The sequence below is a fragment of the Mugil cephalus genome, chromosome 12 (assembly GCF_022458985.1).
Source record: "Mugil cephalus isolate CIBA_MC_2020 chromosome 12, CIBA_Mcephalus_1.1, whole genome shotgun sequence".
Lineage (NCBI taxonomy): Eukaryota > Metazoa > Chordata > Actinopteri > Mugiliformes > Mugilidae > Mugil > Mugil cephalus.
Window position 1 is genome coordinate 20,973,229 of NC_061781.1, and position 21,364 is coordinate 20,994,592.

At 42.2% G+C, this 21,364-nt stretch overlaps 1 protein-coding gene across 1 annotated transcript; it reads left to right on the forward strand.

Annotated features, from left to right (window-relative positions):
* The first annotated feature begins 595 nt into the window (after positions 1-595).
* sestd1 (SEC14 and spectrin domains 1) lies at positions 596-21,363 on the forward strand. Its single transcript, XM_047600867.1, has 19 exons — positions 596-862; positions 3,349-3,418; positions 3,517-3,625; positions 4,675-4,765; positions 4,879-4,992; positions 8,353-8,466; positions 8,604-8,698; positions 8,800-8,855; positions 11,833-11,916; positions 12,333-12,490; positions 14,401-14,523; positions 15,413-15,607; positions 15,713-15,827; positions 15,928-16,093; positions 16,679-16,760; positions 16,857-16,979; positions 18,566-18,757; positions 18,854-18,957; positions 19,276-21,363. Exons 2-19 carry the CDS (start codon positions 3,349-3,351, stop codon positions 19,565-19,567), a joined length of 2,283 nt encoding a protein of 760 aa, XP_047456823.1. The 5' UTR covers positions 596-862; the 3' UTR covers positions 19,568-21,363.
* The last annotated feature ends 1 nt before the right edge of the window (position 21,364 follows it).

Sequence of the window (21,364 nt, forward strand, 5' to 3'; positions counted from 1 at the left end):
GCTTTATTATTAGCTCAAATTAGTGTCAGTAAAAGCTAGTGAGCTTGTAAAGTAAATCTCAACCTTATTATATACACTCAGGAACAGCCATAAAATCCTCATACATATTTTTTTCTGCTTTCTTTTCTTTTCTTTTCTTTTCTTTTCTTTTCTTTTCTTTTCTTTTCTTTTCTTATTTTTCTTTTTTCTTTTTAATAAATCACTTAAGCAGCTTCAGACTTGTGCTCCAAACTTGTGCTAAATTTCGACACTTTTCAGGATTTGAATCCCTTAAAAGTCTCCCTGACAATTACAAAAAAGTAAATTTGGACACAATATTTGTGGAAATCTTAACGTTCAAAAAAGGAAGATGCAATGCCGAGTTTTAGGATTTCCTTAACAAAATACGGAGCAATACAAATTACTGTTTGTTTTGAACCTATCAGCCAAATAAATTCGCGTTTGTGATTGGAATAAGACAAAATACTAGAAACGGTATTAAAATGAGACTATAAAAATTCAAAAGTGTTTTCTGGACGCTATTTTTTTCCATCCAGAATCTTTAAGGCTTTTATTTTGAATGTCGCTTTCCCGGAAGCCGCGTTGTTTGATCCGACTTAACTGAGGCTGCGCAAAGCAACGAGCTCCACCGCCTGCTCTCTGTGTGCAAACGGGGAACAAACTGAGATCTTCACTGTTTTTAATGGAAACTACATTTAGTTTCTGTTGATAAATCAGCCCGAGAGGAGGAAGGAGAAAAGAAGGAGAAGGAGAGGAAGAGCTCTAGAGGAGAAGGAGACACAGAGGAGAATAGGAGGAGGACTGGGTGGAAAAGGGGGAAAAAAATCGGGACAGTGTAAAATGCTGCAGATTTGACTCAAAGGTAAGAAAATCCTCTTTATCAATACTTATTGCTGATCGGTGCCGAAGTTGTCGGTATTAAGTGGATCTGCGGTGAGGGAGGTCAGATCCGCAGCAACCGCAGCTGCTGAATGTAGGTCATTGTGTCTGTGGGCCGAGCCGAACCAAGCCGAGACGAGCCGAGCCGAGACAAACCGAGCCGAGCCGGGCCGTCCGGCAGCCGCAGCCAGGCCGCAGGCAGGCAGGCCAAAGGGGGAGGAGGAGCAGGAGCAGGAGCAGGAGGATGGTGGTGATGAAGGTGATGGAGGTGAAGCCCTGCAGCAGGACCGGTTGCTGCATTATCATTTACCATCAATTACTACTACAGATAATGAGGGTAATAAATATATTAATTGCATTTGTGTCGAACATAATAATAAAAGGAAAGCGCAAAAGTCTCTGAAAACAATAAATATGCATGACTCAAAAAGAAGCAATTGAACTTTGGATCATTTTTAATATTTTTAATGAAACCCTAAAAACTCAGCTTATCTGCTTCATCAGGATTTTGTGGGAGTAATGTGGTCAGGTTTAAGATGGATTACATTCAGCTGCCTTCAGGTTTTAATTCAAATATTGACTTAATTTGAAGAAACTGCACCTTCTTGTTTACATCCAACTAGTGACAAGAGCTCAGACAAAACCAAAGTCTTTGTGTCATGTCGGGATCACTTTATTAATTGTGTTATCACACATTTAAATGAGTCAGGATGAACTGATTTAAACTGGTGTGGTGCCCTTTATGGGAAATGGATTAAATCTAAGTAATAAGTATAAATATACCAAAAGCCACATAAAAATAAAAGTGAAGATGGACATTAAAAGGAAAAAGACATTTTCTAAAGTACCTAAAAGCCAGAGCTATTGCTTTGAAAGACCACTACGACAGTCTAAGGTTAAAGCATATAAGGCCACTAAAAGAGTGATGAAGGTAATGCAATGTGCAGAGCGAGTTTAAAACAACACAGATGTCAAACCATCCAATAAACTGGCAGAAATGTAAACTGACTGATTTACTGGCTGATGGCTTTAACTGCGCTAACATGCTGATGAAACAGGCAGTAAATCACAGGGCTGAGCTGAAGCCAAGAATCTGAATCTGCTGGGATAAACGCCAGGGTAGAGAAAATCCTTATGGAAATTCACCGTGCTGTCTCTGTCATATCATACTCCAACTGGGGAGTTTGTGATGTGTCATTTGTGCTGCACACAATGTTCAGTCGTCGCCATGTAGTTTATAGGTCTGTATCACCTGTTACACGACTACTACGCTCCTGCATTGGGTTGCAGTGGGTTTGAGGAGGAGACTGAGGAGTCAGATTTCTGTGCTCTACTAGTAAATTTGACTTGTGTGATATTTAGACCGTGATATGTTGTGCATTTAATTTCTAACTTTAATAGCACACAGAGCTGTGGAACAGTGTAAATCTCTTGGCTTGTGTCAGGGCCTGAGGACGTACGGTGAACCTTTTCGGTCTTTGTGTTAGAGTTTGTGGACCAGCGTCTGTGTCTGTGAGCAAGTGTCTGAACTGGTGGACTTACGTCAGGACCAGTGGACTAATGTCTGAACCTTTGTCTTGAGAGTGCGGAGTGGTGTCTGAACTGTTTTTGACTAGTGTCCAAGTCATTTGACACTGTAGACTAGTGTTTTTTTTTTTATTATTGTTTTGTGGGCTAGGCTAAGAATTTGTGAACTAGGTTGTGAGTCTTGGGACTAGGTTCTGACTCTTGGGACTAGGTTCTGAGTCTTGGGACTACGGTCTGAGTCTTGGGCCTTAGGTTCTGAGACTTGAGTCTACGTTCTGTGTCTTGGAACTAGGGTGTGACTAGGTTCTGAGTCTTGGGACTCGTGTGTGAGTCTTGGGACTAAGTTCTGAGTCTTGGGCCTTAGGTTCTGAGCCTTGGGACTAAGTTCTGTGTCTACGGACTAGGGTGTGACTAGGTTCTGCGTCTTGGGACTCGTGTGTGAGTCTTGGAACTATGGTGTGACTACGTTCTGAGTCTTGGGCTTTAGGTTCTGAGTCTTGGGCTTTAGGTTCTGAATCTTGGGACTAAGTTCTGTGTTTTGGGACTAGGTTCTGAGTCTTGGGCCTTAGGTTCTGAGACTTGGGACTAAGTTCTGTGTCTTGGGACTTGGGTTCTGAGTCTTGGTCTTACTCCTTGAATTTGTGGACTAGTACCTGAGTCCTGGGACCAGTTCTTAAATATGATGAGTATTGAATTTGTGGACTAGTGCTCGAGTCCAAATTACTTTTGGGACATGGTGAGGTCGTTTTATAGGTCTTTAACCTCCCCTCTACCAAGAGAGATGTGTAAATGTACTTCTTGTTTTGTTTTTTTATTTTATTTTATGTGTGCAAATTAATAAAATAAAGTATCCTCACTAGACAGTAGGAATGATGGCATTAACCAAAACTCTGAGTGTAATAGAACCTTTGCTTTGAGTTTTACACTTGTGTGTGTTTCCAGATGTCCAACGTCAATATGGAAGCAACCACCATCCTCCCCATCCTCAAGAAGAAACTGGCCTTTCTGTCGGGTAAGATACTACAGAATGAGACGCGTGCTCGTGTTCCCTCAGCGTCAGGATGGTGTAAAATTTAAAACAGATTGAATAATCCGATTTCTCCTCTTTAGGGGGGAAGGACCGTCGTAGTGGTCTGATCCTGACCATCCCACTCTGCTCAGATCAGACCAGCATGGAGGAGCTCAGCGCCACTCTCGACTACCTGCTCAGCATCCCCAGGTAAACACACACATATTGTATGAAGTGTGTGTGAGTCTGTTTGGATTCAAGTTTAACGACATCGGATGTGTTTGGATTCAACTCGGCAGTGATTGTATGCTGGACATGAAACCTGAGCCTTGGCTCGAGTGGAAGACTCCGGCATATTTGGATGTACTGCTCGAAGCTTAAAGGATGATTACAGTTTATTACAACTTCTTTTTTTTTTTACTGTTTTGGCCTGAATATAAGAAAGCCACCACCACCATGAATTTTTCATTTTCACATGATTCAGTCCCTTTTTCCATTTCTGCACTGGAACATTCTTGTGGCTGCTTATCGCTTTAGCTTATTGAATTCACTACACGAGCCGCTTAAAACTCCTGTAGGAGACCATTAGCTAACAACGCTCTCCATTCAGGATAAATGCATGATGTTGAAAATACATGAATGTTTCCCAGAAAAGCTCCTCAGCTCCTATTTTTGTGTTTTTTATTATCTTTTATATCAACTATGATGAACTCGCTGTAACGCTGCAGATAACGCAACAACTACTTGGTGACAAATGACGAGGTGTTAACTTGTAATCCACCGGTATTATCTTTGTGGCAACACTACCTGGGCTGGCTGTAAGACAACTGCACATTTAGAGCTGCAGTAAATAAATCTGTTGCTCATTCATTTGCAAATATCGGCAATAATCACCTGTGCGATTCAATATTTTTTTGTATATATGCCATATGCCATTTCCCCATTGCGGAAGAAATAAAGGTTTTCCAATTATAAAGAATCATTTTAAATAGACAGCCTTCAGATCAAGGAAATTAGACATTTTTTTTTTACACATTCTCTGACGTTTGAATCACAAAATTATGAGGGGGACCAATACGATTTTTAACTGTGTTCAAAACCAAACTGGAGCTTTATGAATGAATCGGGACATGAATACACCACAGACATAATTTGACTGGGTCAGCCTGGCCACCAAAAAGCTGCACGACCAGGAACCTGCATGCAAATGTTAGTCTGTGTTATTCCTAGTGACGCTAAATGCTTTCTCTGTCTCCCAGTGAGAAGTGCAAGGCTCGAGGCTTCACCGTCATCGTGGACGGACGGAAGTCTCAGTGGAACATTGTGAAGACTGTGGTTCTCATGTTGCAGGTACAAACACATTTAATGTCCCCCCAGACCTGGCGCTGATTTGTTCTCCATTAGCTCCACTGAGTTTTTAAAAGCTGAGGAGGAGGATGACGATGATATTGATGCGGTTTCAGAATGTGATCCCAGCTGAGGTGTCGCTGGTCTGCGTTGTGAAGCCAGATGAATTCTGGGACAAGAAGGTCACGCATTTCTGCTTCTGGAAGGAGAAGGACCGTCTGGGCTTTGAGGTGAGTCTCTCGGCTTCTCGGCTGCATTTGGTTTCCTTATGTGTTCTTGCAATGACTTTGGAAATGGAGGTCTTTGTGGATTTTGAATATTTAGTTTCTAGTGAATGAGAAATGTTCACATTTGTCAATATTAAATCATTTTAAGGAACATTTGTCCAGAAAGGTGTCTCTGGTTAATCGTAAATGGTAAATTTTTTACTGCTGGAATTAAATCAGCTGTAACCTGAGACTTTCCATGAGCAGCACTTTTAAGAACCATAACAGCAGGAAAAAGGCAATTTTTGTTACATTACAGTTGAAGCATGACTATAGGGATGTCAGTGTTGGTTGGTCCACCACTTTGACACATTAATGCCCATCAGGATTGGGATAGTCTTGGAGGATCTTGGTCATCCAGGTCATAGTATGTCCATAAACAAGTTGAAACAAGGGCAACTAAACTTGTTGTAGACCTTCTTGAAGACGTTTCATCCACGTAGCTTCTTTAGTTCTAAGTAGTGGTTGAGGTTTAAATAGAACATCTGTGGGGTGTTGCCCATCAGAAAATTGCATGACAAGAGTCTGTTAACGACCAAATACTCACCTATAGTTGGAGAAAACTGCTGTGATCCTGTTTCTTTTCCTTAATAAATAGTATTCTAACAACCCATTATCATCCAGAAACTCCAGTCTCAAGCTGTGAACAAGGGTTCAAGCCCAGTAGGCCTTGTTTAAGTGTGTTTTTTGGATGTTATATAATAATAACTTTGCTTAGTTTTCTTGCAGGACCTCTGACAGGACATGGAAAATGTTATTCATTAATGTCATTCATGCAAGAATTTAGCATTTTAGCATTCTCACCGGCCGCCATTGCTCATTGATGATGACGTTGAAGAAGTCTGATTTAACTGGTCAAACAAACGCATATGATTGGTTGACGCCTCCATTGGAAGTGAATTGAAACTTGTTGCTCTGTTGCTGCTATGAACAAGATGTAATTGCGGGTGAGTGGAGCTGAGGTGGAATCTCAGTGGAACTGTGGTGACCGCATGAAGTTTAGGCAAGAAACTAGCGACTTTGAAGGCGCCCACCTTTCATCCATCATTGGGTAAATCAGTTTCACGTAGCCTGTTGTAAACCTGGTTCTGGTGGAAAGTTTTACACGTGGATGAGGACTGACTCGGTTTTGGCTCCATCCTCAAGTGATCATTCACCGTGCTGACGTTTTTGGTGCCTCCACATTTGCTTCATGGTTCAGCTGCAGCTTGCTCTGTCATTATGCTTGTGTCAGCATTCAGCTCAGCCTGAGTACGACGCGACAGAGCTGCTAGCACGGCTGTGAACTCTTGTTACTGCAAGCCCTGTTTAATAAGTGAGTGAAGTAAACGGATATGCTACAGTAGAAGTGCTGACATTAATTTCCCTTTCACATTCTTATGCGCTAAATCCAAGTGCCCGCGGGTTGTTTCCCCCCGTTGACGAGCGAGAAGCTTTCTGTTCCACCTTTTGACCCCTTCTTCCTAAAAAGCTTCCTCACTTCTAGTCGCCCTCATTTCAAGGCAAAATGGCTGCTCTTCGCAGAATGGGACCCATGACAATTTCAACCCAAGCATTTATGTTACCTGATATCAAACAGAGAGGCGGTTATAATAAGCTTGGGCATCATTTACCATCCTGAGTGCTGCCGGAAACCCGAGCCTGGATCAATGGTGAGCATGTGTGTGTGTGTGTGTGTCTGTGTGTGTGATTTTCGTCCGGCTTCCTTCTCCGTTACAACAGATGGTTTTTACTGACGGAGATCAGTAGTCACCATGACCCAGATTTCTGCAGCCATGTTGGCTCCACCGTTGTTGCCATGGCAACCGGGGCAAGTTGGTGGTTCGGTAGCGACTTGAAAGTTGTCGCGGGGAGATAATCCATCACGGTCGGTGTCGAAAGGAGTTATCTTCCCGTGCGCTGAGAACAGAGGACAGGGAGTGTGTCAGGAGGACCTCTCTCCGTTGATGCGTTCAAGGACGCCCCGGCATTTAAGTGTCAACTTATAAACGGTAACTGTTGTCATGCGAGGAATGACTTGTGGGATTTTGAACCTGTAATTTGTCATGCGTCACGGCGCTCCTCTATTATTTTAGTGCTTACACACTCACAGCTGCTGGATGGGAGATTCCAGCGACGGTGCCGAAATGTGACTCATCTTAACTATGGCGTCTGTTTGTGGATGACCCAGCGGGGTGTGTGTTGTACAGCTGCTCTAACGTCTGACCTAACATTTAAATACATACACACACATCTGCTGCAGTGACAACTGGATGACAGACTAACCACCAGCTGTCTTTCCGGGTTCATGCGTAAAGCAGCCATTGCAGTTGAAAGTGCTTCATGTAGTCACACCACAGTGATGAAGGATAAAACGTTATGTACAAGCACACACAGAGATGATTGGTGTCTACAAGTTTAAGACAGCTTGTTAATTGTTTCTCTATAAAAGATGCCTCATATCAGCTCCCAGGCTGTGCACTAACACTAGCGCTTTATCTCCAGAGTCAGAAATACTTAAAAGAAGCCAAACGTTTTGTCTCGTGATACAACAACTCTGTTGGATTTATGGACTGATACAAGGTCTAACATGTACTATTTGAAAGTTTGACTAATGCATTTGAAAAAGTTACGGTTTTAAATGAGAAATGTTGAGTCCAGAAGTTCAGTGTGGTTTGAATCCAGGATGCGTCCCTTGCTGCATGTCAAACTCAGAGCCTGAATCCCCAAGAGCAAATACGGAAGGCACAGTGGCTTTAACTCTTTTTAATTGGAAGAAATATTGAGGCATCTCTGTGCTTCAGGGAGACTTGGATGACTTGTAACTTTCTACTTCTAAACTTGGACGAAAGAGCAGTGAGTCATTGTATTTGGCCCTAAGCACCTCAGATATTCAGTATCATGCAGTTACTCTGGATGGCATTACCTCAGCCTCAGATCCTACCCTGAGGAAACATGGAGTTTTTTTGTTTGTTTTTGAACAGGATATGTCCTTTTACTTGCCCATAAAAAGTGTAAAAAGGGCTCTGTTTTTTCACCTTCACCTCTGGGTGTCATGTGCATAGTTAATATTTCCTAAGGGAAACTTCTATAATATGAAATGTACTGGGCCCAGCACAGAACCATGTGGAACACCATGATTTGTGTATGATCAGTAGGGTCAAATACAGCACTGAGCTCCAATATAGAGACAAATGAGTTGTCTGATGTGCTCTTACTTAAGTTTTAAAGTTTATTTTAAAAAAAACAGAAAATTTAATGTGCATTTGAATGCTTTTAACCAGCCATTGTGTGAGCTGTGGAGTGCACATTTACTCATGCGTTGCACGTTGCGCTTCCTCTCAGGTGATCCTGGTTTCGGCCAATAAACTGACCCGTTACATCGAACCCTGTCAGCTGACCGACGACTTCGGGGGAAGTCTGGACTACGACCACAGCGACTGGCTCAACAAGAGACTGGTACCGTGTTTTATGTAAAATCTTTCATGTATTCATGATTTTATTTGTTTATTTTTGTTTTTATTAATTGCTGTAGAAATGCCGTTGCTATGGTTGCCTGGCCCCAGGACTGAGAGGCTTGTGTTTGTGCGTTGCAGGTTTTTGAGAAGTTCACAAAAGAGTCGACGTCACTGCTGGACGAGCTGTCAATTATCAACGACGGCGACAAGAGCAGCTCGGTGGACAAGGACAAGTACGCACACATACACAAACGCAGACACACGGCGGTAGTATATAGTCTACTGACAGCAGACAGAGCAGATCCATAGTTGTGTGTCTGTCTGTCCTCTGCAGATCAGCTGACTGCGCCCTCTTGCCGTCCTTTGACCCTGAGACTGTCCTTCAGACTGGTAAATATAATTTTCTCACCTTTAATAGGTATTTTCACAGAAGACTCTGTAATGAGTTTTGTCTGACTGTGTGTTTAAAGTGTTGCAGCTTCGCACCCAAACAAGACATTTGCAGATAAAATGCTCCAGTGCAGCTTTCTCCTCTTTGTTATCGAGGACCAACCTACTTATTTTCCATAAAGCACACAGTGATGGCTGCGACAGCTCCACTGTAGTGAACGCACAACGATAAACCGCATCCAGTTTTCAGGTCAAGCGAGCAGCAATGAGAATAAAGGAGGTCTCCATAATGAAGCTCAGACATGATGGCTGACTGAACAATCATTTCACTATCCTCAAGACAAACACGCTTTATTCTGACATAAGAGAAATTAATAGAGCATGTTTAAAAGTGCCGTTCCTGGTTGATTCGGTCACACCTATAGTTACTGGTGGTAGAAACTAATGTGTCTGCAGATGACAGACCTTTTTCCATAATTTTATTTTTGTGAGCAGTGAAAGCAGTTGGTTACCTTCACTAAGTAGTTGAAAGATGTGCAGCTCTTCATCTAACAGCTCAATGTGGCTGCTCCACCTGGTTCCATTTTAGTTCATATTTTAAACTGTTGTCAACAAATACCAAAAAAATATGTTTTGTTGATTTATATTGGATGGACAACAACAAAAAGCATTGCATTTCATAATAAGGGTCATAATGCACTATATAAATACTGCAGTACTTTAATATATGGGTTTGATCATCAATGTGTTACCTAATTTACCAGTAACAGACATTCATTAAAATGAAAGTTGCCTCTTTAAAATTTTCATCCTGAATGCTGAATACAAGAAAAAAAAGAAAACATGATGACTACAAGCTCCATAAAACTCAGTTCTACTTCTCTACATACACAAGATGCTTCTCTGTAAATGGGGGCAATCAAACAGCAACATATGGATGATTATTAATTTATTAATTCCTTAGTTACTGCTGAGTTGTAACTGGAATTGCGGAAAGAATTGGATTCAGATTTGTTACACACAAGCTAGTAAAAATTAATGGATTCTAATAAAATGGCCTTTTACGACTGTTTTAATGTTTGGTTTGTGTTAAAACGGCATCAGAAAGTTAGTAATTCAACTGGATGGTTATTTTTGGTGGGTGTAGTTTGGTGCTGTGAGACTGGACTGAATTAAACGCTCGAGTGTTTATTATTTAGCCTAGCTCGCTGAATGAAATGTCAAAATAAAATAAACATGTGTCCTGGCAGCACAATGCAATTCAGTAGTACTACAAACCACAGCCTCCACAGTGAAACCACAGTTGAATCAACATCTCCCTCAGTTATTTTAAACAAACGCCAAACACCATAACCTTCATGGAGCTGCAACATTTAGACTGGGAGCAGGACGGTTACATTTGAATGCGTTTCAATGCATTTTATGAAATCCAGAGCAAGAAACAAAAACCATGTAGCGAAGAAAAACTTTATATATATACATACATACATACATACATACATACATACATACATATATATATTTTAATTTTTTTTATCATTTATTTATTTTTTTTATTTAGTATTTTCAGTCTAGGAAAAAAACAAGTTGACAATAAGCTGTCAAGGAAGAAAACAAACAAGCAAACACACAATAAAAAAACATGAGGGCTCCTCTGTTGATAATATTGTTGTATAAAATGTCCAGTGTCTTTAATTGTTAATGTGTAGTGTCCTCTATTGTTTTGATAAAACCAGGCCATGTCTCCAGCACTGTCCTTGGGCGAAGAAAAGCTTTTTTTGGCAGGATAATTATTTATGTATTGGTTTATTTCGTTTGGACAGTGCATGTTAATGAACAGTACATACACGATGTATTGTAACGATGCTGGTGTTAGCATTACATGCTAAATTTCATCCGCAGTCCCCACCAACAAATATATACACACATATTTTAAAAACAGAAAAAAAGGTCAACACATTGCAACACAAAAGGCCAATATAAAACAACATCACGACACCAAAAACAAATAAAAACAAGAATTCTTGTAGGTTTGGTTGAGTGGATCCAATATTTAAGTTGAACTTTAAAAGGACCAAAAGTTGGACATTCTTTTATCGTAGCGATTAGTTTGAACAGCTCATCTGATCTGCTTGAGGCTGCCCCGGAAAAAAAGAGTAACGGTATCAAGCAGACAGATTCATACGTTCATCTGGATAAAGCAAATCCACTGGATATAAACACGGTACAATCAAGAGTACACATAACAGATAAAGAGGACGGATAAAGCCAGCAATATTTATTATAAAGCAGCTTAGTGGGAATTTAGCCTGTTCATGAAGCTACTGTTAAAAGAATAAACGAGCAGACAGTAAGCAGATAAGGAGAGTATTGGTTCGGTTTGTGAGGAAAGGACCACGAACGAGAAAACGAGCCACTCAGCAGATCGGGGACGTGCAGCCGAGGCATCGATTTCCCTCTTTGAGTTACCAACCTTGCACAACAACGAAACACAAAGAGGGAATTCTGTGCTAAAGAAGGCTTTGGAAGATCCCCTTCAGGCTCCTGAAGCTTGATACCAGAGTCAGATGATGACATTTTACATATGGAGCCATTACAGTGAACAACAGTTGTGCCACTGTTCATTTAACAGTTGTTAATAGCGTCACATCGGGCCAGCAAGGTATGAAGTTTCACAGATCCAGACACACTAGCTCCTCGTCACCCTGACCTGGAGGAGGAGAGGAGGCTCGGACGTAAATAAATAGACGCTAACGATGGATGAATGATGACGGCTGCGTTCACTGTACTGAGCGGCCTGTGTCTGTGTGTCGGGGCGGAGGTGAAAGGCGTCTTTGTTTGCGGTGCCACCCTCCTCCCTCCACCGCCTCCTCTCGTAATGTAACAGCATGTACACACAAACAAACAAACAGTGACGCATTATTGTTTTCAGATGCCTTAATAACAGCCTTTTTAAAATGTCTCTCTCTCTCCGCAGGTCATGAGCTGCTGTCGGAGCTGCAGCAGCGTCGCTTTAACGGCTCGGAGGGGGGAGGCGGAGGAGGAGGGGGAGGACAGGGAGGTGAGGATGCGGACGCGTTCGCGTGACTGTGCCGGTTTGGCCCAGACTGACGGGTGGAGAGGTGGAGGATTTACAAAATGCTGCCTCCAGTGTTTGGTGCATATTTGTTTGTCCGAGCTGGAGTTGAGTGCGACGCAGCACAAGTGAATGATGGATTGTCGGGGTTGTGGGTATCACTGTAACACCAGGAGCGAGACGTCAGCAGAGTCTGCTGCTGACAAGTGTGCCTTCGCTGTAGTTCCACATTCGTCTTTTTCCGTGACGCCTGTTTGAACTTCTCCACTGAAACATCTAGAAAACACTTAAGCGCTTCATCAACATTATCAATGCCCTGTAAAATGTTAAGCTGCAGACTTTATTATTTTTTACTGAAAATGAATTTCCTGCCTGATCCCTCTCTGATCCCCGGCCCCCAGGTCCAGCCTGGTGCCCCATGGAGGAGGAGCTGCTGGCTCAGCCTCAGGTCATGAAGCTGCTGGACTCGCTCAGGGAGCAGTACACCAAATACCAGGAGGTCTGCAGGCAGCGAAACAAGCGCACCCAGCTGGACGAGATCCACGCCAAAGTCATGCAGGTACTGTCGCCGTGGCCCAGTGGCAGGTAGAGCGGGGCGATCACGAACCAGAGGGGCAGGGGTTCGAGACTCAGTTGGGCACTTGAGCAACTAAACACTAAACACAGAGTGGTTCTGTGAAGTGTCATGGTAGATCTAGGTCTCACTTGTGCCTCCAAAACAGTTGTGACTCATCAGAGAATGGATGTGGGCCTTCTGTGGTAACAGAACGTTGTTGGGGGGAGCTTTGGGTCCTATGGGTTGAGGGGAGGGGCCTCTGTGGATCGCATACATACTTGATCACTTCATCAATTTGGGATTTAATAGATTTGGAGGCCAGGTCAACACCTTGTGCTGTTCTTCAGGTTTTCTTGAATTGTTCCTAAAGCGTTTTCCTGCTGGGGATGGATGCTGCCGTCAAGGAGTGTAATTTCTATGGGGCGGGGGTGCCTGGTCTGGTCTAGGTGGGTGCTACATGTCTAAGTAACATCAACATGAATGAAAAGCAGGTCTTTCCCAGTATAACACTGAATTCTCACAAGGTGGTCAATGTTATCTATTTGCCCAGTCAGTGGTCATAATGTTGTGGCTGATCGGTATATATATATCGACATGCATTTGGTCGACTGTGATTTAAGATTTTGAAGGAATTCATTTGCTCTGGTTGTCAGATTTATTTACCTTTATTAGAATCAAACCCCCTCCCCCCTCTGTTTTCAGGGTTTACTCTAAGCAAAGCTACGCTAAGCTAACTGGTTGTAGTTTCACAGGAGATTTTTCTTTCAATAACATTCACCTCCCCCCATACACCCTATTTTTAATTCATTTGTTTTATTTTATTTTATTTGTAAAGGTCGAGCACAGAAAAACAGAAGCACTTAGTTGTTCATGTGCACGCGGGCGACTTTCATTTCCAACACATTGTCCCTGTACGCTTTCCTTAAAACACATGTTGTTGAACAAATGTGTGAATGTGGCCTCCGTACAGCCGCTGTGTGTGTGTGTTCAGGAACAACTAGATTATATGGTCACTTGAGTTGCTGCCGCCACAGGGGCTGATGGGTAACACCGACCGTCTTGGAGATGAGCCTGACATTGCCATGGTTACCGCAACATGTCGGTCGCTAGCCTGGAGGATTTGTGGTGGTGGTGGTGGTGTCGGAGGTGGTGGTGGTGGTAGTGGGGGGTTTGGCCTAGTTCTGGATCGAACTGTGGTGTGTTTGTGTGGTGTTCAAGGCACCACTGACCTGAAATGAATAATAAAATGCAGTTAAGTCATGATGATCCTGACGTGTGCACATCTGGACGGACGCTTTACAGATGTTACTGTCTGGCTCTGCTGTGGTGAATATTTCATCCGCAACTCATGACTCAATTATGACAACTGTTTGTAGTTTTATTTTGTAATATGCAGTGCAAACACACAGAAACATTATTGCCGCGTATAAACATAACACAACATCAGGTCAAACAAGACATTTTACTTTGTAAAATAGACTTGGGAGTTCATGTCTTTCTTACAAACTCCAGGCGTAGAGTTTTCTGCATGTGAGCGTTTAATCGACAGAGATGGTCTTCTAAAAGACAAACACAGATGTATTGTGGGAAATGTAGGTTTAACCCATTTTATCTCTGGCTCCACACATACACTAGAGCTTGATCACACAAACAGTAGAGCCCAGGAGCCCCCTGGTGGCCACTCATGGACAGTGGAGATCCTCAAATACAACAACTTCTTCCTCCTCCTCCTTTTCTTGTCTCCTCCTCTAATAATAATAATCTAAATAATATCTCACAGTATGTTCGTGTTAGCGAGAACATCTGTGACGTTTCTCCTTAAGTGTGTGAATCGTCCTGATTTAAAAGTCAACCATGGTTTTTACACTCTAGTGGTTTAATTCAGTTCTCTGGGGGTTTTGTCTTCCTCTCAGGTGGTGACGTGGCTGCAGGGTCCTGGTTCAGAGCTGTTGAAGACCCACCAAGCTATCGGAGACTCGATGCGGGCGGCTCAGGCCCTGCAGCAGAAACACGAGGAGATCGAGAGCCAGCACAGTGTAATGACACACACGGACACACGCACACACACAGACACACACCATCATCTTCACGTGACAAACTAATGAGTTAAACACAGATCCTCTGCTGTCTCTAGCCTGACCGCAGAAACCATTGAATTCTTAATGCATTTAATAAAACACGTTGATGCTGTGATCTCTGCTGACTCACACAGACACACACCAGTCTGCTCACACTAAACTGAAAAATTAACACAAAATACACTAAATATTAGAAACACTTTTCTCTGTGCACGGTGTGATATCACATTAGGATTTAATAGCTTCGTTATCAAAAAGATAAATAAAAACATTAACTGTCATGAAGTTATTTATTATATCACTATTTTCAAAATAGTGATGTTCGATACCAACGATTTCCCTTCTGATCCGATACTGAGTGAAATTCAGGCTGGTATCACTGATACTGATCCGATACCGATACTTTGTGAAAATACACCCTAATGTGTCTGGTAAACCTAATAAAAGTAGTGTATTTCAAATTTATTTCTTTATTTTAAAGTAAAGTAATTAGACCATTAAAATAAATTATTGTTTAACTATTAAGAACTACTATAAAAATAAAACTTGCATCTTAGTTCTGATACTGTTCTCTCCTCTTCTGTCCTCCTCATCATAAATGCCTCGTATTCTGTGTTGTGGTTTAACCTGAGGTTTGTTGTGTTGCCACAACTCAATAGTTTAGTTACTTTCCACTGTGTTCCTACATTACCTCAAATGACTGAAGTATCAAAGTATCGATATTCTGCTTTGAGAATCGTTTTTAGTGGTATCAGAGGTATCGATCAATATTTCAGGACCGATACTCGCATCGCTAATTTGAAATGTGAGCTGTGTGGTGATTCTGTGTGTGTCTGTGTCTGTGCAGGAGTGGTTTGCTGTGTACGTGGAGTTGAACCAGCAGATCGCTGCCTTGCTCAGTGCCGGGGAGGAGGAGGAGGTTCTGGAGCTGAAGGCGCTGCAGCAGCAGCTGAGTGACGTCTGCTACCGTCAGGCGGCTCAGCTGGAGAGCCGACAGAACGTCCTTCAGGCGGCACAGAGCTTCCACAACACCACACAGGAGGTAACAGACAGACATCGCCACTAAACATATAAGATACACATCAGGATTTCCTTTACATAGACATGTAAAAGTGGATTTAGCTCAGTCAGAGCTCTGTGTTTGCAGCTGTCCCAGCAGCTGGACGGTCTACTGGGCATGCTCTGCGCCGACGTGGCTCCAGCCGACGGAGCGTCGATTCAACAAAACCTCAAACTGCTGGAGGAGAAGCTGCAGTCTGTCGGTTTGTACTCGCAGTAATGAATCTGTTGGCGGTCCTCGGAAATAATGAAGGGTGCAGTAAAGTTCCTGTGGGGACATTAACGGCTTTCCTCCTCATGCAGAAGCCGGTCTGACCTCCCTGCGTCAGAAGGGGGGGTCGCTGCTGGAGCAGATGTGCAGCCAGCCCTCGTGGCCTCTGGAGGAAACCGAGAGTCCGGCCGGAGAGCAGCAGGACAATGTTCAGCAAATCCAGTCTGTAATGGAGGAGATGCAGCTCCGCAAGCAGAGGTAACTGTCTCCTGGTTTTTCTTTTGCTGCGTTTGCTACAGGTTTACGATGAGAAGAATATATTTTTTTTAAGGGCTTCCTCCGATCAAAACAGTGTGTTCTGATGAGATGTTTTCATTCAGATTGTTAAAATTTTAATCCAATTCAATCCAATCTAACTTTATTTATAAAGCACTTTAAAACAACCACAAGGTACCAAAGTGCTAAGTGCTAAAAGACAACAAATAAAACACGTAATAACTTGCACAAGGTATAGATACAAGATAAATTAAATACATATAAAACATCAGTAAAAACAGCTATACAATAAGATAAGACAACACAATAAAATAAACATCTTACAGGGTGTCAAAGGCCAGGGACAAGAGATGAGTTTTAAGAAGAGATTTAAAAACAGACAAGTTTAGGGGCTGCAACAGCGAACGCACATTTTTCCATTTTAAATCATCATGTTGTTTGTTCTGCAGCCTGTTTGTGTGATTAAAACACTGACACTGTGTGTGTGTGTGTGTGTGTGTGTGTGTGTGTGTGTGTGTGTGTGTGTGTGCGTGTGCGTGTGCGTGTGCGTGTGTGTGTGTGTTGCAGGTGTGAGGACATGGTGGACGTGAGGAGGCTGAAGATGCTCCAGATGGTCCAGCTGTTCAAATGTGAAGAAGATGCTTTACAGGTCAGACGCACAACAGCATAAGAGCAGACACACACATATCTGTATCTATGTGCACACTTCCAGAACTGGTTGTGAGGACTGTGTGTGTGTGTTCAGTCCGTAGAGTGGCTCGGTGAACTGCTGGACGCCTTGTTGAAGACTCACGTCAGGCTGGGCGACGACTCGCAGGAGACCAGGACCATGTTGGACAAGCACAGGAAGTTTGTGGATGTAGCTCAGGTGAGGCTCTTGTTTTATCTTTAGTAAAAACAATTATATAAATATGCACCATGTTGGTTTGGCCTATTAGCTCATGCTGAGGCTGAACTGATAATTGGTTTTGCAGGTGCTTTGGCAAAAATAAAAAGCGGACAAAGAAAAACTTTGACCTTATGTTGGCGCAAAAGTTGTACTTTTTATTTTGTGGGAAATTGTTTCTGAACTATTGCATGACCATTCATCCAAACCACAAATGTCAACCTCTAATTAACATTTGCTGCCGATTTGCAATTAAAAGTCATAGTGGTTTGTGTCTGCTGTTGCCTGCTGACAGTGACGACAGAATGGGTAGACTATGGATAGATTGATGACATCAGATGGCAGTTTTAAAGTGTTATCACTGGGAAATGGAGAACAAATGTTATTGTGTTGTTATCGCAAAGCGTCTTGGCCACTCAGAGCCACTCTACATTTAATATCTTGGACTGAGTTTGCTTCTACTGTTAGAACAAGCTGACAGGCCCGTCCTGATTTCTTAGACATTGTTGTCAACAGTGACGTTGCATTAAAAAGTCAGGGTGGAATTGTACAGTTCTTTTGGATGGGTTGCATTCAAATGTGCACAGCCACAGCAGTAATTTGTTTAGTTTTTGTACTTCCTTGGAACCATCTATAGGAAAAGTCCATCTGTGGCCCCAAATGTCCCACAGTTGGCAATGTTACTTTAAAAATGTAATCCAATACAATTACAGGTTGCCTGTTAAAAAAATGGAATCAGTAACTAATCAGTAAGTGTCACAATATACAAGCAGTGTACCTGATTATTTTTAGTTGCTTTTGGATTACTTCAATTCCAAACATGCAAATGAAGACAAACGTGTACAGAAGATATGTCATCAGCTAAAACGGCTCAGTGTATTTATTAGAGAAAGGCATAAAATCTCATTTTACACTCCAGGAAATGCTGAGACCAGACAAACCTGTATTATTTTATTTATTTATTTTTTTTAATCGGGTATCCGTTGATTTTTTTGATTTTTTTGATTTTTTTTTTTAAAGTGGGAAAAAAAAGAAAATTAAAACCAGAGCCATTTGTATAAAATATACTGGTAATCTGATTACATTTTTATCCCTGTACTGTAATGGATTACAGTTACCATTTTTTTTTGTATCCTGCTTACGTAATCCCATTACGAATCCGTTACTTCCCAAGCCTGCAAATGTCTGCATAAATCTTATGGCAATCTATCTGATATGAATTATATTATTATCATTACAGTAGAAATGTAGTTAAGAGCTGCTGGTATCAATGTTTCGATCACCTGACAAAAAAAATGGGCCAAACTAATTTGGATGTTGTGGTATAGCTTCGCTAAACACAACCGCCTCCTTTCCTCCGATTTTGTCATTGTTCTCCCTGATTTAAAATAACTTTTGTCAGTCTTTAAATTCAAATGTTTTCGGTCTGTCCATTTGATACAGTCAAAAATACGACAATAATTCACCATATTTCACAACCTACCTCAGTGCTTCCAAAAAAGTTAACGAGATGGTGCAGAAGAAATAATTCTGAAGTGAGTGACATTAACTCGTATCTTTTCCTTCAGAGCACCTACGATTACGGCCGCCAGCTGCTGCAGGCGACCGTCGTCCTCTGCCAGTCTCTTCGCTGCACGACGCGCTCGTCCGGAGACACTCTGCCGCGGCTCAACCGAGTCTGGAAACAGTTCAGCGTCAGCGCCGAGGAGAGGCAGCAGAGACTGGAGTTGGCTCTGAACTTCCACACGTCTGCTGAGAAGGTGAGAGATGATGCTCAGTTAGGTGTTAATGCTGTTTTCAGATCATATGCGCACTCGGTACATGTGTTTTTCTTTTTGTTTTTAATTAAATTTCAGGTGTTACAGCAGGAATGTGTGGAGGCGGAGTCTCTGGATGAAGTTGACACTTCAGGAAGGACTCTTCTGGACAGACTGACCGTGCCTATTATCTTCCCTGATGGGTACAAACACACACCACATATGCACATTCCTTCCCGACACTCTGGTTCTTTGAGAGAAGGGAGTTGCAAAAATGCTAACTTTTTGGCAAAGCCCAGTTTTAGCCCATGCTCGGGGACATTTAAAACAGCTGCTTGCCACATAATAAGAGCTGTGAGAGTCAAGAGAGCTGTGCTATTAGGTCCCCGAACCTGGCCTGTTAGCATTATGGGGACTCGCCTCTGGATCCCCATAATGCTAAACAGGCCAGTAGCACGCGACAAAACACAAACATGCTTCATAATACGAGCTCCCGACTCACGTTTTTGTGATTATTTCAGGAGCGAGCAGTACTTTGGGAGTCCCAGCGACACGGCAGCAGCAGCGGAGGGAGTCCGAGAGCGCCTCCTGCTGGTAGAAGAGCGACGACTGCAGCTTCAGGAGGCGAGGCTTCATAACGACGACCAAGAGGAGGGAGTGATGAACGGGCAGGAGGGACGGCTAGATGTAATCGGAGAGGAACTGAGTGAAAAAGAGGAGCAAGAAGAGGAGGAGGAGGTGGAACATGAGGAGAAAGACGGCGACGCAGAGCGCCGTGATGAAGGTTTAGATAGGGCGACGCAGGACTGTTAATGGATCGCTGGTGAGGTTAAACTGAGCAGCCTTAACGAAGCTCGGCAACGAAGGGCTGCTGATTCATTTGCAGAGTTCTCCCTGAGCGAGGAACCGTTGCTTCTGCCTAAACTGCAGCAGTAGGTTTTTCTTACTGCAATACCCATCAGCCTCGGTTCTCAACCCTTCCCTGCAAGAGGAAATTTACATTTAGGATGCAAGTTTTTTCCATCATGCACTGTCTGTGAAAGCTGTCAGCTCTGGACGAAGCAGCCTCATGTAGTTTTTTTTTTTCCTCAGCGGTTCAACAGATGAAAAATACTGGAATTATTTACCTGAATAACAAATCTTCACATTTCTGGAAGCTCTGTTGAAGATGATGGACTGTAAAATAGTTACCGTTGGATTCTCCTAACGTACGTCCGATACTTTCACAACCTCCCTTCTTGTCATCAACTTTCAGCAAAGTGGGAAGGACTTCCATGGAGTTTCAATCCCCAGAACAAACCTTCTGACAGAAATCCCTCTATTGCAGCATGTGGGAGAAGAGTCACCAACAAGTCCCAAAGAACATCAGGAAACTAGTGAAAAATCACATTCAGTCACCTTAAAGAACCAAGTTTTAAGAATTAGAGATTTATTTAAGATCTACTGCATTGGTAGAAATGGAACATGATATTAATAACATGTTTTTATCTGTGTATATTCACCTGTAACTATGAATTGTAGTATTTTTCCTCATTCCTCATCTTTATAGGAACAGTAGCCCAGAATGGACAAACCAAATATTTACCTATTGACATTTTTACAGTTAATGGAGGAGCATTAATTGGGTGCAATTTATAACCTCACCACTAGATGTCTCTCTAATTCCCATATACTGGTTCTTTAAGGTAAACCATTTATATTATTTTTGTTTTAAAGTAATTCCTAGCCCCATGTAAGTGGTATTAAACTATGCTAGCTTAGCTTTAGCAAAATGATGCATGACTTTGGCTCCACGTCTGCTTTAGGACAAAACATGTCCAACTACAATCTGCAGAAGACGTCCATTAAACGAAAGGCCAGCCCCCTGTCCTTTAAAACAATGTGCCAATAATTCAAGCTAAATATTGTGTATGGGAGTTTTGGAATTAAGTTTTATGTTATTGCATTGTTCAAAAAATAAAATAGGAAGATAAGAGTTCTGCATATTTGTGGAAATATTTTTCACCGAGACACACTATCAGGTGTATTGTAAGATCATGTCTCACAATAATGCCATTTAAAGCAGAGTCAACAAACAAATTTCACCCTAAATGTAAATTTGAGTGGTTCTTATAATTTCCTTCGTTAATGTCTTCCATTTCTTAAAAAAAAAAAAAAATGGCTTCAGTGTGTCTTAAACGTCTGTCATCTTCATTTAATTATCAGTTTCCTGTTGAAATTGTCTCTGGGACACCTCAGTAATATGTAGAAGCAAATGTCTTTCTTTCAAGGAGTTTGAGGCTCTGACCACATCGCTGCTCTTAAGAAATCCTGTGCTACCGTAACGGAAATCAAACTCTCGCTGCTCGCCTGGGCCTCTGACTGCAGTCCAGTGTCCAAATGAGGAACTTTTGAGACTTTGGTCATTTGTAGGATATGGTGACATGAGAATAGGACAGATACCTTTTTGTATTTATTTGACTTTTTCCAAGCAAACCTTTCTGTAATTGGTTGGCATTTTTTGACCAATAACTGCTGCTGTATGCGTAGCCGCTAAATGCTTCCTGTCCTCTTCGTCAAATGACATCAATGCATCGTCGTTCTCTCAATAAAGAAGCTTTGGAAGTTGCT